Source organism: Zootoca vivipara, chromosome 6, assembly GCF_963506605.1.
Source record: "Zootoca vivipara chromosome 6, rZooViv1.1, whole genome shotgun sequence".
Classification (NCBI taxonomy): domain Eukaryota; kingdom Metazoa; phylum Chordata; class Lepidosauria; order Squamata; family Lacertidae; genus Zootoca; species Zootoca vivipara.
Window position 1 is genome coordinate 84412568 of NC_083281.1, and position 27993 is coordinate 84440560.

General features: G+C 47.9%; 1 protein-coding gene across 9 annotated transcripts in view; it reads right to left on the reverse strand.

Moving 5' to 3' along the window:
- CASZ1 (castor zinc finger 1) overlaps nucleotides 1-27993 on the reverse strand; it is a 298840-nt gene that overhangs the window by 126521 nt on the left and 144326 nt on the right. For 6 of the 9 annotated variants that reach the window (XM_035120501.2, XM_060276238.1, XM_060276233.1 and 3 more), the window contains one exon: nucleotides 90-27541. In XM_035120501.2, coding sequence (XP_034976392.2) covers nucleotides 90-138 — 49 coding nt within the window. In that variant the 5' untranslated portion in view covers nucleotides 139-27541. The remainder of the gene's footprint in view (nucleotides 1-89; nucleotides 27542-27993) is intronic. The other 3 variants (XM_060276240.1, XM_060276237.1, XM_060276239.1) reach the window with 3 other exon arrangements.

The window sequence follows — 27993 nt, forward strand, 5'->3', positions numbered from 1 at the left end:
TTTCCCCTTTTTTGGTACAAAGTAGGAGAGAGAGGGAAATAAAAAGGAATGAACAGAGTAGGGGGAAAGCACAATTGTGCCTTACTTACCATAGTCGGAGAGACGAAAGCCGAATTCACTTAAATAATCAACTTTCATAATACTTAATTAATACCTAATTGCAACTGATTGCTCCCCGAATAACAAGTTGGTTCAAAATACTGATGTCATTGCTGCTGACGGTCCTCCCTGGGAATCCACTTGGGCACCAGCTCAGTTCAGTGGCGGAGAGTAGGAAGGGGGAGCGGTCTGGTGTCAGAAGTGATGGTGATTGGCAGGAGAGCCCTGGCCCCGTGGCCACGCCCCACCCCCTCCGCTCACCCGACCTCCCCTCCTACTGGCTGGAGGGCAGGTGAAAGAGAGCAGGGGAGGGAGACAGCTCAGTCCCCTGCCTGGTTGCCTTTGAGGAAGGAGGATGCTCTCTGGGAGAGAGAGGGAACCCAGCTAGCTCAGAGACAGCCAGCCAGCCAGCCAGCTGTGCTTCAAGAAGGGAGGGGGGGGTAACGAAAGGGAAAGGAGCATTCTCAACACTCTCAGCGTGCGCACACACACTTCCCAAGCCTATTAGGGTTGCTTCCCAGGGGCTGCCTATATTGCTCTGGGCGCTTTACTCTTGTCCAGGAAAATAGAAAAGAAAGGGGCAAGGAGGTGGTGGGAATGAGTATATTAAAACTGGACTTTTTTTTTTTTAAAAAAAGAGGGTGGTGGTGGCAGGAAGCAGGCAGGCTGCTCAAGTTATCCCAAGCATCTTGAATTTAGAACTTGTTCCCACTTATATCATGATCCATTTGCTCCCCCCGTCCTGCGCCTGCTGCATACTGGACTCTCTAGCTGCTTGGTTGTGGCTGCGCCTTTCTGAAGGAACGTGTTCCTGTGGATTTCTGAGGTTTTGAATTCATGTTCAGAACTTTGCATATTGCATATAGTTTTAAGCCACTTTGAGACCCGGGTGGCAAAAAGCGGGATATACATTTATAAAATACAATGATGGCGGCAATGAAGCAAACTTTTCACTTAAGAAACATGTCCTGCCATCCTCCCCCCCCCCCCCCCCGAGGCTGGGTGCTCTCCCCCTTCTAGTAAAAACAAGCCCTGCTACATGGCCAGATTCCATCCATTCCTCCAGCCTTGCACATAAGCCCACCAGAGTTTCACCAGCTTGCTCACCATCCAACACCAATTTGTGACTTCAAAAAAAAGAGAGAGAAAAAGTGTTTATAAAGTTTCTCTGGCTGGTGGCCTGAGCCAAGCGGCACTTTAAAACACATTCAGGGCTCACTTAGGTAGATAGTTTGTGGGAAAATACCTTTTGGATTACACCCTTCAGAGTCTTGTTTTCAAACCCTCCCCCCAACAAAAAAACCCCTCCCATCCCTACCCATATCACCTAATTCAATATCGTCAGGATCTGCACCTTCTAGTTACAGATAACTGTTCCCCGTCACAACAGAAGACTTATTTCTGAATCTTAAGAACCTAAGAAAAGCACTGCTTGATCAGACTAGGAGACTCTCTAGCCCAACAGTTTGTTCCCTTCACTGGCCAGCCTTAGCCTTCAGAGAGCTGCTAAACAGACCTTGAATGAAACAGCCTTTCCCTGCTCTTGCTCTCCAGGAATTGCTATTCAGCAGGTACACTGCTGCTGAGCATGGAGTCTCCATTTAGCTTAATGGCTGCTGAAAGTCCTCTCCACAAATAAACGCCCCCCCAAAAGCACCATGATGAAATATTTCCAAATATGGACTGGGGGCCAGTTAGCACCATCTACCACCTCAGTGTTACTAGATATTGTTTTCACCACACTGCTGAGGCCTTGGAGTATTCTATTCTATTCTATTCTATTCTATTCTATTCTAATCTTACTTTTATTTCCTCCAAGGAGCTCAAGGAGGCATACCTGCTACTCTCCCCCTCTCCCTGATTTATTCTCACAACCACCCTGCGAGGTAGGTTAGGCTGAGAGACAGGGGGCTATATTCAGTGCTAGTCCTAGAGTAGACCCACTAAACCAGGGGTAGGCAACCTAAGGCCTGAGGGCTGGATGCGGCCCAATCGCCTTCTCAATCTGGCCCAAAGACGGTCCAGGAATCAGCGTGTTTTTACATGAGTAGAATGTGTGCTTTAATTTAAAATGCATCTCTGGGTTATTTGTGGGGCATAGGAATTTGTTCATCCCCCCCCCAAAATATAGTCCGGCCCACCACATGGTCTGAGGGACTGTGGACCGGCCCACGGCTGAAAAAGGTTGCTGACCCCTGCACTAAACAATGGGCATAGCTAACTTTAGTTCATTAACTTCAATGGGTCTACTCTGCATAGGATTTGGCTGGATACCACCTAGCAGATGGCCCAAAGGTATATCCAGTGAGCGTTGCAGCTGAGTGTGGATTTGAACTCTGGCTTCCAGTGTCCTAACCCAACACACACCCTGCTCTGGCCTAAGCAGAAAAAAGAGGCCCCACCCAAAGAGGTTAGCTCCAGATGCAAGTCCGTGTAAACAAGGGGAGAATTAAGCTCTGGCGCACAGGCACAGTGAGTAAACACGAAATAATGGATCTTGAACATTGCATTTATTAAAGGATCACTCAACAGCAGATTATTTTTTTAAATTTTTATTCTGTTTTAGAAAGTACTCTCAAGCTTGTGAGGTGTTTTGCAGTAAAAAGGGGGTGTTTTCCACCTCTGTTCTTTGTAGGAGGGAGGAGGAAGAGTTTCTGCTTTTCTTGCAGTTATGCAAAAATGTGTCCTTATTCCTCCTCCACCACCCAATACGCAAATGGCAGCTGGGGCTCCTGCACAGGCAAACCTCCTAAAGGTGTCTCAAGCTACTCCGTTGCCAACAAAGGGGAGTCAAGTCCTGGTTGGCATGACTCTCTTAGGAAAATGCTGGGTAAACATGGCCATGTTCCAGAACTGTTTTGTTCAGAAACTGTCAGAAGGACATGAGAATAGCTCCACTGGATGAGGCCAGGGGCCTGTCTAATCCAGTATGCTGTACCCAGGATAGCCCACAAAATATCTACCGTTTGATCTGTGTCCGATAATCAAAAGGTGCACCTGCTCTGTTCTTAGCTCTCGTGGCTAATAAACACTTCCCCTCCCCTTTCCCACACATTCATCTAAGCTCTTTTGATAACTACTTCTGCTCCTGAGCACCACAACAACATCCTGTGGCCGTGAATTCCACAGGTCAATTACATATTGCCTGAAGAATGTCCTTCCTTCAGCCCATACTGGGTGCACAGCCAATCGGTTTTGCCTGATAACCTGTACCCTTAAAATCAGCGAACAAACCTCTACCGTGTGTCCTCCCTCCTTAAATACCCACGTCTTACTAATCTCCCATGGATTTAAATCAATAGGATGAAGGGTTGGGCACAGAGTACATCTTGTGCCTCTTGAACTGGACTTGGTGCATGTTTGAGTGAATGCAGGCTTTGGAACAACACCCTTACTGCTCTGGAGTGAGAAAATAAAATAAAATAAAAGCCAGGCACTCCAAATAGACTCATTGAATTTAACGGACCTGATTTAGGCTCCATTTGTAGAGTGGCAGGGGCAACCCAATCAGATGGGTGGGGTACAAATAATAAATCATCACCATCATTACTATACACATAAAGCAGTACCACACAACTTTTAACACTCATGGCTTCCCTCTGCCAAAGAACTCTGGGAACTGTAGTTTGGGAAGGCGCTGAAAATTGCTAGGAGATTCCTATTCTCCTCACAGAGCTATAGTTCCGAGAGCATCTTGGGAAGAAAGATTGCCTGTTAAACTGCTAAACCACTCTGGGAACTGCAGCTCTGTGAGGGGGAACAGGGGTCTCCTAAGAACTCTCAGCACCCTTCACAAACTACAGTTCCCAGGATACGTTGGGGGAAGCTGTGACTGGTGTTGAAGTGCTATAGTGCTGCTTTAAATGTAGACTGCAGATGGGCCCGACACGATTCAGGACGGCCACACTCCCACAGGTTTCCCAGGCAAGCCAAACCAGTTAGCCATGAGGAGACCGCAGGCGTCAGGATAAAAACAGGCCTGAGCAGCCAATAACACCTGATGAATTCAGAGAGCGAGCCAAAGAGTGTCTGGTGTTTAAACAACTCCCTTATCAATCACAATTGCGACTTCATTCATTGGCTAAAATCACTGAGAGATGGAAGGAGCTATTGAAGAGAAATTACTATGAAGAGTACTTGTACATTGTGCTTCTTAGCTTCCCTTTTAGAAGGGCTGGCGACCCCCGCCCTAGCGGACTAGCATCCACTTACCGTATTTTTCTGTGTATAAGACTAGGTTTTCCCCCTAAAAAATAATGTCAAAAATTTGGGGGCATCTTATACACGGATAGTAAAATACACGATTTTTTTCTTAAATTGGAGTCCCCCAAAATAGGGGGCATCTTATACATGGGGGCGTATTATAGACGGAAAAATGCGGTACTTTAATTGGGGCGGAAGAGAAACAAGACAGCAAACTAAAACACTGATTGCAATGGCAAATCATTGTTTGTAATCATGTTTCAAAGGCACCCTTCTCAGTTAACAATACACACACAGGCAACTCCCTGTTTGCGCGGGGCTTGTGTTCTGGGTGCATCAGCGGTAGTGCGTACTTTTAGGATAACTTAGAGAGAGACTGAATGACCATTTGCCATGGGTGCTTTAGTTAAGGTTCCTGCAATGCAGGGGGTTGGACTAGATGACCCCCAGGATCATATCCAACTCTACTATTCTATGATTCGAAACAGCATCACCCAAGGGAGCTTGGCCCAAGGTCTGAAGAACAACACGAAATCCATATGGCGAAAAGCCCACCAAGCAGTGTAAGAACATAGCTGCCAAGTTCTCCCTTTTTTAAAGGGAAATTCCCTTATGCTGAATAGGCTTTCTCGCGAGAAAAGGGAAAACTTGGCAGCTATGGTGTAAGAAACCCCAAAAGAGTCCGATGTGGGCTGAGTGTGCTCAGCTGCTACAAAACGCTGATTGATGGTGGTGATGGGAGTGAGACGGAGTATTCAAGAAAAGGGCAGGGCTGCCTGGCAGGCACTTCTGAACCCCACATATTGCAACATTTTGTTGTAGGCCATACTTGTGCTTTATTAACACTCATCATGTAAGCAGCAGTCACATATGTGAAAAATCGTTCATAATCAGGGCTCTGTGTATGCCAAAACTGTGCCCCACAAGCAGATAATTTGTCAGCGGGCGTGGAACTCAGCCTTCTGAGAATCTCCACTTTCTTTATTAAATGTTTCTATACACTCTTGAGAGTCCCATGGACTGCAAGAAGATCAAACCTATCCATTCTTAAGGAAATCAGCCCTGAGTGCTCCCTGGAAGGACAGATCGTGAAGCTGAGGCTCCAATACTTTGGCCACCTCATGAGAAGAGAAGAATCCTTGGAAAAGACCCTGATGTTGGGAAAGATTGAGGGCACTAGGAGAAGGAGACGACAGAGAACGAGATGGTTGGACAGTGTTCTCGAAGCTACGAACATGAGTTTGACCAAACTGCGGGAGGCAGTGCAAGACAGGAGTGCCTGGCGTGCTATGGTCCATGGGGTCACGAAGAGTCGGACACGACTAAACGACTAAACAACAACAACAACAACATACACCACATACACCAAATACGATGGTGTATGTGGGGTTTAGGAGCAGGGTTTTAATCTCACCTGTGCTGCCCCGATGTTGTTGGACTACAACTTCCATCATCTCTGAGCACCGGCCATGCTGGCTGGGGCTGATGGGAGCTGGAGTCCAGCAACATCTGGAAGGCCACAGGATCCCCAGCCCCTGTTTTAACCAACCTTAAAAAACCAACAGAGTAGGCACTGATGCAGAGACACAGAAAAGAGCTTCCTTTCTGGGTGGTGTTCTCAGATCCTCAGAGCCTTTTTCCACGGATGGTGACCCTGTGATCTCCAAAGGCTGGTAGATCTACAACTCCCAGCATCCATATCTGTTGGCCATGATACCTAGGGCTGATGGGATAGGGCTGATGGGACCTGGAAGCCAGCAATGTCTGAACAGTCCCTGCCTCGTCCCTGCTTTCCTTACGAACAGGAGTAACGAAAACATTGTGGAAACACCTGGCAAATTGGCATAATCAGCTGTGGGTTAAACCACAGAGCCTAGGGCTTGCCGATCATAAGGTCGGTGGTTCGAATCCCCATGATGGGGTGAGCTCCCGTTGCTTGGTCCCTGCTCCTGCCAACCTAACAGTTCGGAAGCACGTCAAAGTGCAAGTAGATAAATAGGTACCGCTCCGGCGGGAAGGTAAACGGCGTTTCCGTGCACTGCTCTGTTTCCATGCACTGCTCAGTGTCTTACACTGAGTCAGATCACTAGTCCACCTTGCTTAGTATTGCCTACACAGACCGGCAGCAGCTCTCTCAAAATTTCAGAAAAGGAGTCTCTCCCAGCTTTACCTTGAGATGGTCTAACCACAGATATACATATTGCCCCCCTTTCCCTGTCCTACCACCACCCTGACCCAGAACCAACCTAACTCGCAGCAGAAAGTGCACTTTTAAAAATAGGGTTACTCTGTCTCTCCCCCTTTCCCCAGTTTTCCCTAGCCTCTTCCTCTTCTTAGAAAAAGACCTCTGAATGAAAAGGCCTTGAAAGTGGTGGCCCCCCAACTAGAGACCGACAAGCTGATAAATCTAGCTGCCTCTTTCCTCTGTGGCAGGCTGAGCAGAAATCTCTCTCTCTCCCCCCCCCCCCTCTCACACACAAGCTATTTGGAAAGCAAATACTTGCCCCCTGGTTTTAAGCCCAGCCCTTGCCGAATCCACCCAGCCAAGTACAGGATGTTTAAAGAGAAGCAGGAAAAAAACCCAACCTGCACAAAATACCTATTTAATCAGGTAAATAATCTGTCCATTTGTTTTAAAGAGAGAGGCTTAGGTCTATTTACCCAACACGCCTAGGAACTCTCCCCTCACATTCTTTCCTTCTTTTATAAAATAGCAACTTTTTTTTTAAAAAAACAACAACACAGAGAAAGGAAGACCTGCAGAGGAAAAGTACATTAGACGTGCAGGTGAGTACACGCATGTACACGCAAACAGTGTCCTGGGCTTCCTTCCTGCCCCCCAACTCCCGCCACCAGGTAAAAGGAAAAGTCCAGATTTATGCAGGGGAGTTAGGGCGGCATGTTTAATTAATGTTTCTGGATTGTGACAAGGCTGCGTAAGACCCTATAAAAATTCAGGGCGAGCCGCACAGCTCTGCCCCGGGCTTCCTTTGGCGCGGAGTGTGCGCCGTGCAGCTCGCACGTGGAACACACGTCGGAGGGAGAGAAATTCCCTCACGTGGACAAAGTTCAACCTCTTCTCAGCCACGCAAGCGTCTCCGCCGCTCACTGCAAATCCCCCGTGCTGCCTCCCTTCCGATGTCTGCTGTGCCTGACTCGCTACAACCTGTACAAACCAACCACTGGGCTGCTTCCCACTCCTGTACAGCCCCTGGCACGCTGGCATATTCATCCTGGTCCGCTTCCTGGCTCCTGGTCCCATTTGGAGAATGGCCATGGTTGAGCCTCAGAGGGAGTGGTTTGTTTCAGGGGTGTAGGACCCTGTCGGGCACTCTGGTTGTCTCCGGCACCAATGGTCAGAGGTGAACATTTAGGGGGCTAGGGGTGCCTCGTCCTTGCCCTCAGGAATAGTTATGGTACCCGCAAGTGTGTGTCTCAGTGGGCTTCCTTTCCCCATCTACACCCCTTCAAGTAGATGTACTTTGGGGGGGGAGGAGAAAAATGGGTAGCAAAACCATTCCCCCCCCCATAGGGTGTTGACTGCTTTTAATTATTCAAGGCCTGCCAAGTGTTCAGAAACTCAGATGAAAGGTGATCAGGGCAGACGAGGGATGATTATTAATGATTAATAATTATTATTGTTATGGAGGCACAATGATTCCAGAGGTGCTGCGGCATAAGCGGCGAGGGCAGTTGCATCGGCGGCATTCCCAAAAGCTACGAGTTCAAGCCGTGCTTGTAGCCGTACCAAACGTCCACCCCAGATCCCAACCCTTCCGTACACCATTATTTATTTAAATTGAAGAATACTGCTGAGTTCCTGGGATTCCAGGCAAGGTGCAAAGCAAACAAAAGAAACCAGTCATTAAATGAAAACTCAACCTTACCAATAAAAAGAAAAAACAGCAAGGATGTAAATCCTCTTGACATCCAGATTATCCATCAAAAGGGCCTCTCATGAGGAAGGATCTGTACCGTCTTGAAAAAGATTTGGAGGGCTTTGCACAGGCAGGTCTCATTGGACTCGGGAGAATGATGGTCCAGTGCTAAGAAGGATGAGAAGACTTGGCAGCAGGTTCAAAGGGCTTTAGCGGATTTGGGAATAGCAGATCACCTTCAGAGCATTCAGGACAGCCATCCTGGTGCCTGGAAGCTTATACAATGGTCCTAAACCAGGGGCAGCTAACCTGCACCCCCACAGATGTTGTTAGACTACAACTCCCATTATCCCCTGAATGCTGATGGGAGTTGGTGTCTAACAAAATATGGAGGGACAGCCACCCCTTGTCCTAGTCAATCAGGAAGCAAGGCTGGAAGAGAATCAGAGTTCAGGAATGAGCAGCAAGCTTGGCACATTGTAGGACAAAGCCCTGGGTTCTCCACCTTGCAGCCTCCAGGGCCAATGTAATGTCCGGAGGGAAGACACAGCACATGGCAACCATGAGCTCAGAGATGGAACAAGGCTCCAGAACAAGTTTTCAATCCATGCCTCCCCTCCACCACAATGTGTAGAGAGACACAGAGGGAACACACAGAACTTTCCTTCTTTTTAAGTTACGAAGCAGCCGTCATGTCTCAGGGTATGATCCTTACTGTATTGTCACACATTTCCTTGCCACTTACTCAGAGCTGCCTTCCCACTCTCTATGGGTTTTCCCTCCTTGCCCCAGATGACGCCTCTAAATAAGTTTGATTCCACAAATCTGGCTCCTGGGAGCACTGCACTCTCTTTCTGGCTCCTTCCCTAGATCGGGAAGTCTATTAGGCAAATCGAGTTGTCCTATTTTAAGTCAATTCCTTGTTTTGTTTGATTCATATTTCGTCAAGTGAGGCGCCTGGAGGCCTCCAGGCCTGGGCGTCGGGCACAGCAGGCAATCAGTGCTCTCTTTCCTGCCGATTCCACCTCTTTTCCCTCCTTGATACGGTTTCAGTTGCTTCACTGCCAGCATGACATGGCAGACGGATGTTGCCAAAGCCCGGCACTTTGAGTATCAGTGTACAGGGCAGGGCCCCCTAAAGCAAGTGGGCCGGCAGGATTGCAGGATCCTAGCTCACTGTGCCTACTCGTCACCTGCTACAGTCGTTTAACAACCTTTCTTTCCCCCCAGTTTCCAGCCCCTGTGATCCGAGAGGCAGCCTGCCTCTCCTTACCTGGCTCCAGCGCCCTCTGGACCTCCATCTCCCCAGCAGGGCAAAAGAAGCTAGAAAGGAAGTTTGTAGGCTGTGATTCCTATTGTAGCTTCGTTCAACACTCAAACAAAAAACAGAGTCTGTAGGGGCAGATGACCAAAATTAAAGCAACTGTCCAGAATCACTGGGAACAACAAGACATGACCAGGATACGAAGCCACAAGTTTCCCTCAGGAAGAGGTCAGTCCTATTTTAAGAGTGTGGCACCTACACAATGTGTTTCAAGAGACTTCCGCTGCCCACAGACACAAAAAAAGGGCAGAATGGTGGTCCTGGCAGAATCCAACCTTCTCCTTTCCCTCTGGACAAGGAATAGTATGGAGCATTTTCCAGAGCATGTCTGAATCCCCAGGGAAAGGGACCAAATATCTAGCTGAAAATAGAGTGTGATCCACCAGTGGCCAGATCAGGCAAGCCATGTGGCCTTACTGTCTTCACAGTACTGCCTTACTGTCTTGAACCCTGTGCAGGTATCATGGAGGGGATGGTCTGGTCCAGAGGAGGAGTGGAAGCAAATTGGGGAGTTGGACCTGGAGGGCTCAGAGACCTGGGAGGGGGGAGATTCAGACCCCAGGGAAGGACCAAAAGCACACCCCACCCTTACAACTACAGCCCTCCCACTCTGCGGAGGCGACTGAGTGCAACTCAGCCCCCAAGCCTGTTCTGTCGCCACCTCTGTCTCCACAGATGCTGAGATGCCAGCGCAGGTGTAAGCAAACCACACAGAGCCAACCTACCCCAAGGACTGCCTGTTGGCTTGCCCAGCCCCGGGACTCCAGCCGTTTGCCATGCAGCCAGCAGTGTCTGTCCTGCTCTTCAAAAGGAAGGCACAGTAAGTATGTTGCTTGTTAGATCAACATCTCAGCTTGTGCTCAGTCATGGGCCTTACCTCTGAGATACCTGCTGAACCCTGTAAATGGTAGCTTGTCTTATGTACACATCTGATTTGAGCAGCAAATCCTTTGGCAGAACCAAAGCTGGAAGTTTGGGTTCCTCGTCTGGCAGGGAGCGTCAGGACACTTATAATGAGAGTTGGGCCATTGGTCAACCTAGCTCAGTATTGTCTACACTGACTGGCAGTGGTTCTCCAGGGCTTCAGAGGGGGATCTCTCCCAGCTCTACCTCGAGATGCTGGGATTGAACCTGCGACATTCTGCAAGCAAAGCAGTGCTGTACTACTGGGCTACAGATCTAGGAAGGTCTCCTTGTAGCCTTCTGCAAAACATGGGCAGGAACAGCTTCTGGAGTGCGTTCGCATAATTGCTTTTGGCCCAAAGAATACACTTCCCCTGTCAGCTTGTCAGGAGCACTAGAACCCTTCTAGTTTGTGACCTGCTACATGTTGAGGAAGCGGAAAGACAGTGGATGAAGACCCAGGTTTCAGTTATGTTTCACACACTGCAGTGGCCAGTTGTTTTTTCTCAACCTAGTAGGACTATTTTAGCTTCTGGTTCAGCTTTGCCCTTTGCTTAAGTCTATGATTCGATTATCTATGATTCTATGTCTGCCAGGCTGCTAGACCTGGCTCTAAGATCACACCTTAATAATAATAATAATAATAATAATAATAATAATAATAATAATAATTTATTTATATGCCACCCATCTGACTTGCATTTAAAGCACATGGCTTCCCCCAAAGAATCCTGGGAACTGCAGTTCACCCCTCACAAAGCTGCAATTCACAGCACCAGGATTCTTTAGGGGAAGCCATGTGCTTTAAATGCATAGTATGGATGCAACCTAAAGCACATGAGAGTTTTCTCCACTGTCTACCTCCCTTCTGTTGTGCTGTCTGGTTTATCTTCTCTTCCCAGTTTTGAGGAACCACGCACAGCACCCTGGTATCTCTCCAGGATTTGAGGCCTAAGACACAGCTGCCCCTTAGGACTTCGTCAGAAGTTGGCAACCTTTAGGCTCACTCATCTACTGCTACATTTTGCAACTTTTCAGGGAGCATCCACTTCCTCCCTCCTTGCGCAGGCTTTCTTCCCAGTCCTTCCACCTAGGAGCTATGATACTGTACTTTAGGGGCAGCCTCAATAAATCTGAGATGCTTGAGAGAGCCGCTTCCCAACATGAAAAGGCCTGGCTTAGGGTAGGGTGGGATGTTAACTATTTGCTAAATGGGTGAAAAAGGAAGGAACACACACACACACACAAAACCCCCAACATTGGTGAGGCTGGATTACCAAAGGAGATATTCTTTACTGCCCAGTTACTCTTGCAACGAAAAGCAAGCAATGCATGTCTCCAGGCAAAGGAGCATGTGGAATTAAACTATTTTTGAGCTTCTGGAAAGATTCTGCCTCAGGTCTAGCCACGCCAGGATAGAAACTGCTGCCTGAAAACTGTTAACATGTGCACAAGTTAAAGCAGGTTACGCAAGAAAAGGGATCAAGGTTGGTTTTTTGTTGTAAGCTGAAAAACGAACAAACTTTTTTCTAAGGTGCGCCAGTGGCATAGCGTGGGTTACCGCTGCCCAGGGTGGGGCAAGTGCTGTGCCCCCTCTGGTGGAATGGGCAGCTTGGGTGGAGGCACACAGTGGGGGCGAGTGTGGAGCTAGCACGGAGAGAGAAGCAAGTCCACAATGTGCTTTCCCACCTTCTTCTTCCTCCTTCCTCGGGGGGGGGGGGGCACGGCATGGGTGGCAGTGGCAAGGCACCTGTGCTGGGAGAACAGAGGGGAAGAGAGGAGAGCGGCTGGACTTGGTGTGGAGGCAAGCAGGTGGACAGCAAGCGAGCGGCTGGGCTAGCTGCTTGTGCTCCGATAGCAGTTTCTGGCATGTCCATGGAGCTCCCGCCCTCCTGCTCTCCTTCCATCCCCACAGGCCCAGCACTTTGTGCAGTGTTCAAGAATAGCCAGACCAACCTCGCCTCTTGGCCAGCCCAGGTCAGGGCCTGCATGGCCACGAGGAGGAGGAGGCACTGCTCCAACCCCAAAGATCCAGCCTGGGCCTGGCTTGCCTCTCTGCAGCTCTGGAAAGTATCAGGAGCTCAGCCACACGGCATCAATGAGGGAGACTGCCATGGGGGCGCCTGGTTGCGCCCTTCAGAATTATGCAACCAGGGCAATCACCGCTGTGCCCCCCATTGTTACGCCACTGAGATGTGCACTTTAGAGCAAACTGTGCTACATGTCCTCCTGCTGTTTCCAACAACCAGTTCTGACCATTTCTGACTCTGGTCCCATCCATTACTGGCATATGGCCCTTGGAAGCTTGCCCAGGAAGGAATGTGGCCCTCTGATGGAAAAAGCCCCCCCCCCATCACTTCTGTTCTCGGACTAAAAGCACATGTGGATAACTAGCAAAATAAATGGAAATGAAGGAAGTAGGGTGGTGCCAGGGTGGTACCAAGGATATTGGGGTGTTTGGGGGGGGGAGGCAGAAGTGGAAGATTGGGGGGAGGAGAGTGTGAGGCAGACGTAGCGATTGCATTATTGAAGGAGGCTGGCTTGGCATCACCATGCAATCGCCTTGGTAATCCTGTTAGCCAGCAATCTCCATTCCGAAAGAGCTTCATTTCTTTGTGAATATTTGTAAACTAGATATCTAATGGAAAATTATAGGAAAATTATAGTGAAATTCATGACGAAGAAATCCGATTAGCCCTAATTCAATTACGCCATCTTAGCCCACACTGCACATTTCCCATTTTTTCCCCATAAATACCAATGCCAGGGGTCTGGGTAATCAAATAAAATTGAAAATCATCTTCCCATTAAATTCAATTAGCTGCAATTTCTAAAGCCTATCAGAGATTTTAATTACTAAATTATAAAATTCTCCAATGCTAAATTGAAACAAAAAAAATGACACATCCTTGAGTTTCAAAAAATAAAAAGAAAGGAGAAATTACAAGAAAAAGTCTTTTTGGTCCACAGCATATGTTAAATGAAAGAGCTTTGTTTTCTGCCGAAGGCTAAGAGCAAGGGATGATGCTTGAACAAAATCAATCCATTAAGACCTTGCAGGTTAGACATCAGGGTTTTGGTTTTTTGTTTACCTGCTGTGCAGCTGAGTCAGGGGGCCACTGGTCAGAGGAGGGTGGGAAATTCAGGTCCTTTTGAGTATAAACACGTCACAGACTAATATCCTCTTTCTCTTGGGAATCACAGAACACTAAAGAGCCAATCCAGTTCCACTGTCAGCTTATAAAGCCTCAAGATTTGCTGTGCTCCCTCAGTCCAGGCAAACCCGTTCTTGAGTTGTGTTGATTTCCCTCATCTGTTTGCTGGCCTTTGCCACAGTGCCGGGGTCCTTCCTGGGCAACCTTTTGGGGAGGCCCAGAGGCAAAAGTGGGCAGGTCAACAAGTGTTATATATATTTAAAAACCTTTGTGCAGTAGGCTGGCTTCTACGCACACTCTCGCCACACACCCCCTCCACACACCATTCAGACAAGCAAAAGACATGGTCAGGATTCAAGGGCGTATCAAAAAACACACAAGGTAAAGCAAAGCCACTGAGGGGTTTCTGGTGTGGGGAGATTTCCAAGGGCCAGACAGAGAGGTCTAGAGGGCCACAGTTGTCCCCCCCCCCCCCAGCCTGAAGTTTCACTGCTCTACCACTACCACCCTCTTCCTCCTCCACTGCTTGGAGCACTTTCCTGCTTCATCAGTTATCTCAGGCTGGACCTTGCCATCACTCAGACTTGTGTGCCTGATCCCACAACTAAAGGGAAGAACAGAAATACTGTATTTCATTTCTCCCCCCGCCACACTCCCCAGTGTGACTTTCCACACTGTAGATCAAGAATAATGAAACCATAGTGTTGGAGAGGGCTTTGCAAGTCACCTCGTCCAGCTCCCTCTAGGAACCCAGAGAACAAGAGCAGCCCCAAACCTCCCGCTTTAAGACCCCCATGAAGGGCTCACCCACCCCACCACCACTCTAGGAAACTGGTTCCATTAGGCTTCCCCTGATGTCAACCAAAACCTGCCCTCTTGTAATTTAAGACCTGCAAATCCATTTATCTAGAGCAGGGTTTCCCAAACTTGGGTCTCCAGCTGTTTTGGGACTCCAACTCCCATCATCCGCAGCTAGCAGGACCAGCGGTCAGGGAAGATGGGAATTGTAGTCCAAAACCATCTGCAGACCCAAGTTTGGGAAACCCTGGTCTAGAGTCAGATCCCCCTCCCTGCTCCAACATGGTGCCCTCCAGGTGTTATTGGACTCCAACTCCCATCACCCCTGACCTTTGGCCATGATTAATGGGTGTTGGACTCTAACAACATCTGCAGAGCATCACATTGGTTAGCCCTGTTCCAGAAAAACGGTGGGGAACCTGAAGGCTTCCAGATGTTTTTGAACTCCAGCACACATCTGCTCTAGCCAGCATGCCCAACAGTCAAGGATGTTGGAAATTGAAGTTTGTGGGGTTGGGGCACCAGTTCCCTACCCCTGATCTAGAGCAGCCTCCCCGTGGTCCTTTACAGATATTATCATCCCTGGCCATACTGGCTGTGGCTGATGGGAGACAGAGTTCAACAACATCTGGAGGGCACCAAGTTGGGAAAGGCTGGTATAAAAGCAATGAACCACTGTATCCCCTTTCTCAAGGAAAAGCAAAGGATAGGGAAACACTTTAGCTCCACTACGGAAATATCTACTCCTAGGCATATATGGGATGTGTACACAAGGAAGGGTGGAATCCCCAATGTCCCCAGCTGGAGCAGTTAATGCTGCTTGCTTTTCCCTAGTCCTGGTGACACCCAGCAAGGCTCAAACAGTTTTACGTTCTCAACTGGGATGGCTTCACTAAGACAAAGCTGGAACTCAAGGGGCTCCTTCTGATGTCAGGGATTCCCGATCCTTGCCTGCAATCTGGGAATCCTTCCTGGCCTCTTGAAACCAACAAACTCTGTCAGTTTCGAGCCAGTCACTAGGCAGATCCAGCTTGCTTTGTGCCACTCTGGCAGAGCTGATACCAAGCTCCATTTGCCAGGCGCCCTGGAGTTGCCAGTCTGGGGAGTCGCCCGCAAACAAAACAAAAAAAAAAGTTAATTATCTCAGCTTCCCCCCCCCCTTCTTTAATAAATAAGAGAAACTGGCTTAGCCGGATTCTTCGCAGGGCCCTTTCTCCCCCTTTATCATCCATCAGTTTCTGTGACACATTATTCAAAAGGATATATATAAAAAAAGTTTTGCAATGTTCAGGATTGTTACTAAATCCTTTTTTCTCGTTCCTGCCTTCCTCCTCCCTGCTCGCTTTGCTTCTTACAGTGCCAGGCAAGCGGGCGGGAGAAATAATAGTAAATAAATGAGTAAGAAAAAGCCCAAAGCCAGGAAGGGGGAGGCTTGGGGGTTGGTCGGCTGCTGCTCCCGCCTCTCCTGTGGGTCACACAGGAGAGTTGGCACTGGGCCCACCTGCACACCTTGCTTGCCGTCTCGCCCTGGAATGTTAACACGGGCACTGCGGAATTCCCAGATCCTTGCCACCAATTAATCATAGTCCCTTTTGGGAGCCAGTGTGGTGTCACAATTAAAGTGTCAGGCTTGGGCTGGCGTAGCTGAAATCCTTCCTTCAACTGCAAGGCTCACTGGGTGCTCTTGCTATCTCTCGGCCTAACCAGCACTGCAGGCTTGTTGTGAGGATATAGTTGCTAGGAGCGGGCAGGGAGTGGAAAGAGCCACATACGTTGCTTGCAGCTCCTTGGGGGAAATATAAGGGTATAAGCCTAAGGAATAAATGAAATTTTTTTTTTTTTGCTCCAGCCAGACTAAGGTCTTGCTTGCAAAGTCATCAGGTCTGTGCAACTTAGGCAAGAAGCAAGAAGCACAGATTTTGTTCAGGTAGGAGTCATGGAGCTCCAAGCAAGCATTGGCCAGCTTGTCTGTGCATCCATGTGGTGCAATGGGCCATCCATGGGGCGGCTGGCTGTACCCTGAAGGTTGGTGATTGGAGCCCACCCAGCAACGGCTGTGGGCAGGATTCCTGCATTGCATGGAGTTGGTTCAGATGACCCTCAGGGTCCCTCCCAACTCTACAATTATATGAATCTATGTACTTTATGGAACGTACATGTGAGTGGAGCACATTCAGCCCAAACTCTGCAAAACCGACGTAGCTGACATCTATGCACAGGTGCCAAAGCGGGGGGTGGGGGGAAGCACGCTGCCCCACAACTGCTGTCTCCCTGTGGTTGCTTGGTTTAAAGCCCTTTTCACATATGTATTATGACTGAATAATAAAATACTGTACGTGGAATTAAAACGAGGTGGCAGTCCTAAACTTGCTTAACTTGCATCATTAACTCCATCAAAATCAACAGGACTTCAGAGGAGACGATCCAAGTAGGTTTTGCTCTGAGTAGACCCTACTGAAATGGATGGCCTTAAGTTAGCTACATCCATTCATTTAAATGGGTCTGCTCTGAGCAGAAACAACCTATAGAAAAATGTTTCTCAGAAGTGAGCATTAATATGAAATATGCCAGAAATCTAACGTCTAATCTAATCTTTCAGAAACCTAACGTTGGGGACAAAGCGTGCCCCCTTTCCCCAAAATACACTTTGCTCCTACGGTAGCCCCCAACCCATTGTTTAAAGGGTTTCATGCACTTTGCAGCCACTCTGGAGAAAAACACACCTGCATTCCTGACGCCAATGAAAGGCTGTTTCATGCATTCTTCCTCCCCTCCCACAACTTGCCCCGATAGAATCCCCTTGCAGGGGAAACTCCCTACACCATCAGGTACAAAGTGTCACCCAATAATTTTATGTGGCCTCCAGCAGCAGCCCTGATCCATGTGTTCATAGCAGCGATAAAAGCCTCTTGTGGCTGTGCATCATATATACAAAGGTGTTGCATGGGCTTTCGCCTCTTTGTAAAATCTGTTTCTCCTTCCCTGCAAGGAGATTGCATCTGTGTAGGAGTAATGCCTGCAAACAGTTTTGCTTTGTTTATTTCCACAGTCTGCTTTCTTGGAAATTTCCTGGCAAAAAGGAAGGGCAGCACAGGTGAAAAGGCAGGCCTAGAGACTAAAGATGGGAGAATTTGTTAATTTCTGTTTTCTCTCACTTTCTCCACTTTTTTAAATCGTATTTGCTTCAAGTTCTCCACATCAACTTATGAGCCTGGTTTCCACTAATATAACACATTTTTCTAAATTATTTTCACTAAAATGTGAATTTCTAGACACATTTTACCCTAGTATGTGCATTTTTTGCACATTACTTGGCCAGAGAACCACACTGCAAAATTTGGAAAGTGCAAATTTGGCTGTGTTTTGGTTGGCATATTGTCTCAGAAAGCACAAACCTATAAATGCAAACTGAACCAAACAACGTCCTCCCCATCCCCACTGGAGATGTTTTCAAGCTGTTCTCCAGAAGCCTGAGAACTAGCAACTTGCTTCTTCTTCCTTCCTTCCTTTTTTAAATGAGGCTGATCAGATTTCTGAATTTCACTCCAGGCAAGGGAAAAATGTGCCACCCTGCTTACACAGCCGCCAGCAGACCCCTCTTGTCCTGATGCCCTGCCCTTGGCTATCCAGGCTTCCTCGGAAGCTTCTGCGCTGTTATTTCCTGCGCCACGCTGCCTGTCTAGAGAACTCTCATATTTTCAGTGCTCACCAGACCATGAATTCACCTTCATACCAGTTACAGGGTTATTTAGCTTTTCCTGACGCCAATAACCACCTCGTTTCAACTGCCGCTTCTGCCAGTCAAACAGTTTGCTCTTTTTTCGAAAACACACACACAACACACACGTACCGCAAATGTGCATCATACCCGCAGAACTGTAGCAGGAGCACCCCCAGGAAAACCCACTCTATTCTGGGATTGGGTGGGAAGATGATGTTTAGCACCAGACACTGCTCCAACTCACCGCTGCTACCACCAAACCTGAACCCATCAAGGTAACCCCCATTGGAGTTCATGCAACAGCTGAGTGGGAGAGGGTGGAAAAAAGGAATCACAGTATTGTAGAGTTGGGAGGGGACCCCGAGGGTCATCCAGTCCAACCCCCTGCAATAGAGGAATCTCAGCTAGATTGTGTGTGCGTGTGTGTTTTCCCTAGATTGTAGGACCTGATATCTAGAAGAACATATGATGAACAAGGGAAGGGGTAGGGCAGAAAAGGAGGAAAAGGAAGAAACATGGAACAGGAAATACTTTCAGAAGAAAGGAGAAGAGGAAGAACAAGGAATCCAGGGGATAAATGGGTTCCTCTCCATGCCATATTCCTCTCCGGCTTATAGGCACCAGTGTATTATGATCCAGACAAAAAAAATAAATGGTAGCTCCACTTTGGAGACCAATACTCCACAGTCAACCATGTGCTCTAAGGGTAGGGTCAGATTCATGGGGAGAGCAAGGTGAGATTTGTCTGTTGTCTACTTGATTCATTGTACGTCCATGAAATGGGAGATATGGATATAAGCCTCATGTCTTTCTGCTAATGTCCACTGGGTGGTCTTTGTTGTGGGAACCTTTTCTCACTCTCCATTCTACCATCCTGTAAAATGGGAACATTTAAAGACCTTTTCTTCACACACTGATCCAGGGTTTAATAAACTGTGGTGAACTGGGTGACCCTTGCCTTGTGCCTGAACTATGGTTTGTTTACTGCCAACAAACCATGATCTGAAGCCAAGTTTTTGTTGTTGCCTTATGAACCTTGGCTTGATTTATATGAGCAGCCTTCCTTAAGCATGGCTTGCTTGGCCAACCCACCATAGCCACTTGCCAAGCTCCAAAGGCAGAAGCAGCTTGAAAATGAAACCAAACTTTGGAGAATCAAGGCATGGTTTTGTTGAATCAGCTGAGTGACTGACAAATCATGGTTTGGCTAACCATGGCTTAGTGTCAAATGCTAACTGGGCCACCAAGTCACTGTGAAGTGAGAGCAAAGAACCCAAGACTGAAGAATGTTACCTCAGAAATCCCAGTGATTTTGCTCTCCTGACACACCATACTCTTTTATTCATGATGTGTCAGTAAGTTGTGTTACGTCTGCTTAGAGTGCCTTTTGGCAGGTTATTGGAATAAATGACTTCTCCTTCTAAAGAGTTAGGCTGCTCAGCTTCTTGTTGTCCCCAACCAGCGCTCGAAATCCCCCAAGCTCCAGGCGCATTTTGCAACTGGTGTGGGTCCAATTGCGACCATGGGGAGGTCTCTGGATGCCAGGTCGGCGACTGATATCTCCATTTGGTTGGTACAGTACCTCTAGCCTTCTTAAGCAGATCAGCAGAAGAGTTTATTTTTTCCATTTATATCCCTCCAAGAAGTACACGGTTCACCCCCCCCCCCAGTGAATCCCTACAACGACCTTGTGAGGTAAGTTAAGAGGCTGTGACTGGCTAAAGTTCACTCAGTGAGCTTCTTGGCTGAGTGGGGATTTGAACCCTGATCGCCCAGGTCCTAGTTCGACACTCTTAACCACTACTCCACACTGGCTTCCTAGAGTACTTCTGCAATGGGGCAGCTCTATAAATTAAGTCGGTAAGTAAATATGGAGAAAGCAAAATGTCACTTAGAGAAGGATCTGAAATATTTTCCTTGAAGCTTGCATTAGTTTTAGTCTGGATTCTTTTACTTGATGTTTTAATGTGTTGTAAACCACTCTGAGATTCCCCCCCCCTTTTACAATATAAAGCAGTATGTAAGTGAAATGAATCACCATCATCATCTCACTGCAAAAAAGGCACCTAGACAGTCCATTGTGGCGACTGTAACCTAGGCTTAAGGTGCAATTTGGCAATTAGCTTATAGATCTGAGTTTCCAACACTTTCAGTTGGTGGGGACAATGGAAAGGGTCTTATAAGCTGGCGTAGACTATATAACCTGGAAGCAGCAGTTGCTCTGGAACAATCTTTTAGACAGCACCTGGCACTCAGCTGGAAAATAAATACTGAATTATAAAATTAAAATTGTTCGGGAAAGGTTTTCTTTTAAAGAACATGTTTAATATTGCTTTCTTTTAATCCCCACCCATACAACTCCTGCCCTGGCAAAGAAAACAAGATGTTTTGGATCGCTAAGCTGAAATTTTGCATGGCTTCCATGAGGAAGATATGAATCAACTCCCAGTTTCAGTAACGCTCCTAATTCCCTCCCCGTGAGGTTAAGCAAGGAGATGACTTTTTTTTGTTTTTCACCTCTGCGGCCCATGTGACGAAACCAAGGTAACTTGAGGAAACAATCAACATTTCCACCCCCCTGCTTCCAGCCACCTCTGATTTTTTTTAAATAAAGAAAATGTTATTATGATTATTATTCTAAAAAAAAAGAAAAGAGAAAAAAACTAGAGCAAGAGTTTTGAGCAAACAACAGATCAATGGATCCCCGCCCCCTCAGAAGGAAAAACAAACACCCAGATCACCGCAAATTAGACAATGTCTCGCTTCACTTCATCCAAACAGGCTGACAATTTTGGGGGGTTGTTGCCACGGCGACAGAATAACACAGTGTTCCGCCTGTTGCAGAGCAATCAATTAACTTAATGCCGCCCAGCGCCTGTTTACTCTTCCATTCAGAGGTGCTGCCATCTTCTTTGAATCCCTCTTTTCCATTCTTCCCTCCTTTGCTTCATCTCAGTGAACTCTCATCTCTCTCTCAAACACACCAACACACACCACTTCTTTTGAACGCTCCTTGTCACCCACTTCCGGTAGGTAAGATGGTGTCAAGCTTTAATACCAACGCACACGCCAAAAATGTAGCGTGCAAGTGAAGGTTTTGCTTCTTCGCTGGAGAGAAGCCCTCTCCGAAATGAAATACTGTATGTAATATCTGAGGCAGTGTTGTGCACTGGTTAGAGTGCTGGACTACGATTTGGGAGACTATGGTTCAAATCCCCACTCAGCCATGGAGCTCTCACTGGGCCAGTCATGACCTCTCAGCCTATTGTTGTGTGGAACAAATGAAAGCGGGGGAAGAATCATGTATACTACCATGGAGAAAAAGGTGGGATATAAATGCAATGAATGAATGAATGAATGAATGAATGAATGAATGACACCACAAGCCTCCCGTGCTCCTCAAAATTTTGCCCATCACAGAGCTTTGCCCAGGGTAATGCTTCAAGGTGATCCCACCCACAGACTCCTCTTTCCAGAATGTCCCCTGCTCAGTCGAACATCCCATCCCAGGTTGGGGAAGAGACGTTTTATATATACGTAAAGAGAAAAGCTACCCTCTCATTTACGGGAGATCTTGGCAAATTTACCATCACATGGGCTTCCAGTTGCTCTTTTATACGTTTTAAAACATTGTCAATAAAATATCTATCTATTGGTGCCAGGAAACATTCTCATCCTCACCACCGTCGTGAGCTGTTAGGGCAGCCTCTAAAGACGAGCTTAGGCAGCCCTTGCAGACACAAGTGCAAGCACACTTTAGAGTCTCCACAGTACTAAAGGGGACCCGGATTTAATAGGGAGACAAACCACGTATCTGCTGCCCAAGTCCCTCCACGCCCCCCCCCCCCAGACCAAAAAAATGACAGAATTATCATCTTGGCTGCCTGCTTTTGCTCTGGTTTTGGTTTACGCTCTAGGCTCCACCTGCATTTTTTTTTAAAAAAAAAGCAACAGAAGTCAGCTCTGGGCAAGTTCCCGCAATTGGTTGCTTTGGTTTTAACAGACCCTTTCAAAAGAACAATTAGATGCTTAAGGCAAAGAAGAGCATCCAGAATCCTGCCATACAGTGACCCTCCTGAGTAAGAGCAGGAAGAGCAAGGCCTTTTCCTGTTGTTCATTCGCAGTATCCGGCTGTCAGAGGTACAGTGCTGCTGGACATGGAGGCTCTGCTCAGCAATTATATGTGAGCTGTCATGAATGGACCGATTGGTTTCTATGACCATTTAAAGTGTTGTGTGAGACTGGGGAAAGCCCCCCTGTCCCAGCCATGCTTCAACACCATGCATAATTTTCTATGTTTATAAATATGCCCGTATACACGTTTATAAATATGCCTGCTGAAAATTTTGCTCATGAAGACCTGGCTGTATAAATGAGGTGGACTCAGCAGTCATAATACTCAGCACTTCCACGGCTGCTTTGCATTTATACACCAATTCCCCCCCCCCAAAAAAACAGACCCAGAGGTGCAAATGATACTTATGTCATGCCCTTTCCATCGTGTCTCAAACCAACCCCCCACCCCCACCGGCCACTCGTTTTCGGAAAGCCAATCTGTCAGGGAACCTGTTGGCAAAGGGGGTTTGTCGACTGCTCCCTGTCCATTACGGCCCAGATTATAAGCATATTGCACAGATCTCTCTGCATGATGCCGGAGAAATCCAATACGCTGAAAGGTTAATGCAATCAATTAGGGTGACAGGGAAGTAAAGGAAGGCTTCCGAGTAGATGAAAAAGAAAGAGAGGGAGAGAGGGAGACTCAACGGGCTCTCCAGTTGAGGGCAGGGGAAATATCTGGCATAGCTTCGTTGGCAGAGCACTAGACTCTTAATCTCAGGGCTGTGGGTTTGAGCCCCACATTGGGGAAAAGATTCTGGTGTTGCAGGGAGTTGGACTATTCTACAATTCACTACGCAACACCTTTGCATTTCGCTCTTGGTGTTAAGACTTGCGCTATTGTTGGTTCAGTGTCAGTGCAAAAAGGTGCCATTTTGGCAAAACATTCTCTGTATGCTGCTGTCAAATAAGACCCAGGAGGAGTACGTGGAAGAAACGGGGGATCAGAGCCTTCAGAGGACAAGTGAATAATAAGATAGAAGGCCAACGAAAAGGGCGGCGGAATGATTGTGGTGCTCATTCACTTGTGTTCATTCTTCAAAAGCTATGCAGGCACTCCTGCATTTCTTCAAAAGCTACACTAGCACTCTTGCATGCATGAGGCACTTCTTGGGCTCCACAGAAGTCAGGGCGGAGGGAGAGGAACAAATGACTCTTGAAGATAAAACCCAGGAACGAGTTCAGAAATTGTTGGGAAACAGAGGCGTCTTGCCCTCCCTAATGAGGCCGCAGGTACAAGTCAGCAGTTGGCCAGGACCTTCATGAAGGCTATGAGAAAACAAAAATGTAACCAATTATGACTGGGGGGTGAGGAGATATCCCCCTGCACACAATCGCACGCTTAAGGTGAAGTACCTTAAGAAACTGCCTAGAGACTGCAACAAGGAGGTTGCTCTGAATGTATTGTGAAGAATCATAGAATCATAGAGTTGGAAGAGACCACAAGGGCCACCCAGTCCAACCCCCTGCCAAGCAAGAAGCCAATGAAAACATAGAGGGGTGGTTGGCTGGGAAGGGAAGGGAAGGGAAGGGAAGGGAAGGGAAGGGAAGGGAAGGGAAGGGAAGGGAAGGGAAGGGAAGGGGAGAAGGCTAATTTCCTGATGAGCTTTTTCTGCCACGGGAGAGAGAGGCTGAGGAATCCTGACCACATCCTTAGAGAGGGGCTCAAACGGCCCCTGGAGATCTGAAATGGCTTTCCCAACTCTGAACAGGGCTGAGGAGTTTGCACTTGACACCCAACACAAAGTCCAAGGCATCTTTTACTCCACCCACCCACTGCCGCTGCTCTGGGCTGCTCATGGGCTGAGGCCAGGGAGGTTGCAACACTGACCCCTCAGGACAAACTACGGCTCCAAAACTCCCCGCTGCACATAGCAGCCAAGTCTCCCGTTTTTCATGGGAAACCCCTGTATTTAAACCCGTTTCCCGCTGTTATCCTGAATAGAGAAAAATCCCGTAAATCCCCCGGATTTCCTACCTGCCAGGGAGGCTCCTTCTGTGCATGTCTGGACATGCGCAGAACCTATTTCGGGTGCCACTCTGCCCATGTTGGGGCACCGGAAATCGGGCAGCGCCGGCACCGGAGGTCGCTTCTACACATGTCCAGACATGCGTAGAAGTGACTTCCGGTGCTGCGCCGCTGCTGATCCCGGATTTTTCTTACCAGGAGTTGGAGAGTATGCCGCTGCACCCTTCCTTGCACTCCCTACTCAGTTGTAGACAAGCTCTCCGGAGCTCCTTGGCAGTGGCAGACCTACATTTTGAGGGCCCTGGAGCTTGAACTATTATAGGGTCCCCTTTGCAACCAACAACAAGGTATGGGTAACCCTTTTTATCTTCTCCAATGGAGTTGTTCCATGACAGATCACCACAATTTTATTTTTTAAGAAAAATAACTACTACAACTCAAGATTTTGATTAAAATTGCTGTGCTGGATTATCTCATATGTCAAAGTCACTGGTGTGAATAAATATTTCCTACGCCTTATAGTTTCCAAGATGTGCAACTCAGATTGGGTCTACTGACCTAAAAAAAAATTAAGCAATGTGGACTAAAGTCACTTCTGGGGCCCCTCTGGGATTAGGGGCCCTGAAGCTCAAACTTCATTCGTTTCATGGTAGATCCATTCCTGCTCCTCAGTCCTAGCAGAGACATCTCAAATCACCTGAGACGCCAAGTGTGGAGATCATGGTTCACTGGAGGCTGGGGGGAGGGGGGGGAGAGAAGAACCAACAAGAGGTGGGGGCTGGAAAAACGGGGCAGAACACAACCTCCCACCTGTTCATTGTGGAGTGCCACCTCCTTCACATCCAGTTTAGTGCCAAACTGTGCTACTGGCAGGGCCAGGAGGCCGACGTCCCCAAGCAGGGCAAGAGAGAGCAGAGGAAGCTACTGTATCCTGAGTCAAACCTTTGGTGCAGCTAGCCATGTGGACTCCCAGCCCCTCTTGGGGACACCAAGGATGGAACCTGAGACCTTCCGCATGCAAACCTACCACTGACCTACACCCCTTCCCCAAATGGTACGTCCCACCTGCAAAATGGTATGTCCCTCAGTCTGGTCTATAAACATAGGAAGTTGCCTTGTCCCGAGTTGAATCCCTTAGTCCACTGAGCTCAGCACTGTCTACAATGACTGGGAGCAGCTCTCCAGGATTTCAGACTGGGGTCTCTCCTAGCCGAAGGGGACCTTCTGCACGCAAAGCAGATGCTCTGAGAACTGAGCTGTGGTGACAGAGCGATGTAGCAAGGGGGGCATAGAGGCCAGAGAGGGAGGGAGGGAGGAGGAAAGAGCTGTAACCAGGGTTGTGAAGCATGCAAAGGGAAGCATCTGCCCATCCCTTTGAAGGCTCGAGGCAGGGTGCTCAGGGGGTGACCTACACCGTGCCTGGCTGTGATCGCGTTTCAGGGCCACTGCCTGCCGATTCCAAGACAATGAAGGGGCACCTTTGAAGTTGGAAAGAGAGAAGCCGAAATGCAAAAAAACCTGGAAAGATCTTATTTGAGAGGGAGAAGTGGGGGGGGGGGTTGCGTGTAGAGCGAAGGGCCAAGCGGGTGGGTGGAGAGGTTGTGCAGACAAAGCAGAGAGTCGGGTGCCCAGTGGGGTGCCCCAAACCAAAAGGGACAAAAAGGAAAACAAACAGTTTGTGAGCGGGGGCACTTGCTGCCTCTGTCTGTGTCCCCCCATCCCCCTGCCAGCCACTTCCATACAAACCCCGCTGGCTCCAGAGAGGCCCATCCCGTCAATGATGGATGGATGTGTAAGGCTGGCTCTCATTCCTCGCCATGTTGCAGCAGAAATATTTACATAACATTGGCCTTCCACCGGTCACCTCTGACACTGCGGGGCCCAGCTCTCCTGAGATGCTCAGCTTGGGGAGCAGTGGGGGGAGGCACTCGCTCTGCTGGCACCTGGCTAGAGTAGAGGGCAGACTGAGAAGGTAATGCCATCTGGGAAAACCTCAGTACCCTCAGTTGCCTTGTGTGTCATTTTAAGGATGTGTTGCAACTAAAGTTTGCAGAGTGATTACAGAGTTGGCAGTTCTTGCAAATAGGGACGTCAGAGCATTCTGCCGAAAACGGGAATGGGAATTGCAGAGTTCGCTTATTCGTCCCGGGAATGAAAATTAATTCAACGAATACAATTGATATTCACTTATTGTTGCTGCGTTCCGCCCCCCAAAACCGTAACTGATTACGTCCCCTCAGCTCCCAAATTTTCAACGTGTTTCCTTTGCACTGATATGAATGGGGTGGAACAATGTAAAGAAAATGAAACTTAGGCCAGCTACATAACTAATTACATAAATTACTTAAATTACATAATCTTGCCACAACAGACTACAAGACAAATGTTGTTTTTGGTGGAAGACAAACTGCAGCAGAAAAGAAACAGTGCTGCATGCGACGGCTACAGGGTGGAATGGAAAGCGATGCCATATTCACATTTCTTCGCCTTTCCCCAAAACATTTTTGTGTGAATGTGCATCATTTTGCCCCCTTCCTGTGCAGGAATATTTGACGATGCAAGCTGCTTCCCACCACCAGCAGAACCGAAAGTGCCACTGTCTAGTCTCACATTTACTAGCTCACTTTATGAGAACCAAGTGTGAAATTTGGCATTGGCCACTTTTAGAAAATAGAACTTGGGGAAGGGCCGAGGGAGGGAAGAGTGACAAAAGGGGGACAAGTGATTATTTGGACAGGTGACAATTCCAAAAAAGCACCCAGGTTTCCACACTGCCGTTCCCTGACAATTTGTTAGGACTAATGTTTCAGTGACAAATGTTTTGACCTCATGTATGACACGCCCCCCTACACAGTGTTTTTCTTGACCTGGATGGTGATTGTGCAGATGGTATTTCTCACATTTACCTTCCTGTGAGAAAGCTCACTTTGGGATGGATGCGGAGCATGAGCAGAAGCATATTATGCTACCGCTGAACTACGGATGGTTGTTCTGCCACATTGAGCTACCTGTAAACAGAAGAAGCTGCCTTGTCCTGATTTAGACCTTTGACCTGTCTACCATTCAGACCATTGGTCTACCATCCATTTAGGCTGGAGAAGGTGGAGGCAACACACCTTGTAGGGGGTGCGCCAGCGCCTCACACTTCCCTGTGTCGCTAGCTGTGACTCTTTTGCTGACAAACTAGGCATAAAACACACAGACTAGATCAACCGCATGGACAGGAGCAACAAATTGCCACAGAGACACAGAAAGGTAGGGAAAAAAGAACCCGCGTGGGCGGACATACCCATTTGTGGTCTTGGCGGTCTCTCCTACCTTTCGATGACCAGGAATCAGATTGGGTTTATTTTAAAGCTGTGAAGTCACTTCATCCTGAGGAGGGAAAAATGAGTTAAGAGGTTACTACTGCTAGCATTATATACAATGAGGCAAAGGAAAATGGGTGGGTTTACCAATGCAGTAGGTGTCCCCCTCCCCACTCTGGGCTTTGACTTGACCAGTGGCACCTTGGTGTTAATATTATTATTGCTGGGAGATCCACAGGAAGTTCACAGTCAATTCATCTGGCATGCACAGAATTTGAGTAGCTTTTTAAAAAGTTAAAATCTTTTAGGTTCTGCCATTTTTTTGTTCTGTTGACCCTCCGTCATTGTATTTTAAGGTTGTATCATTGTGCTTTTAAAAGACCCCCCCTCCCTGTTATATGCTGTCTTGAATCTGCTTTGCAGAGAAAGGTGAGATAATATGCATATTTATTATAAATAAGGTATGAATACAGCGGTTCTCCTGGGCAGAAGGAGCTGGGCAGAATGCCCACTTCAGAT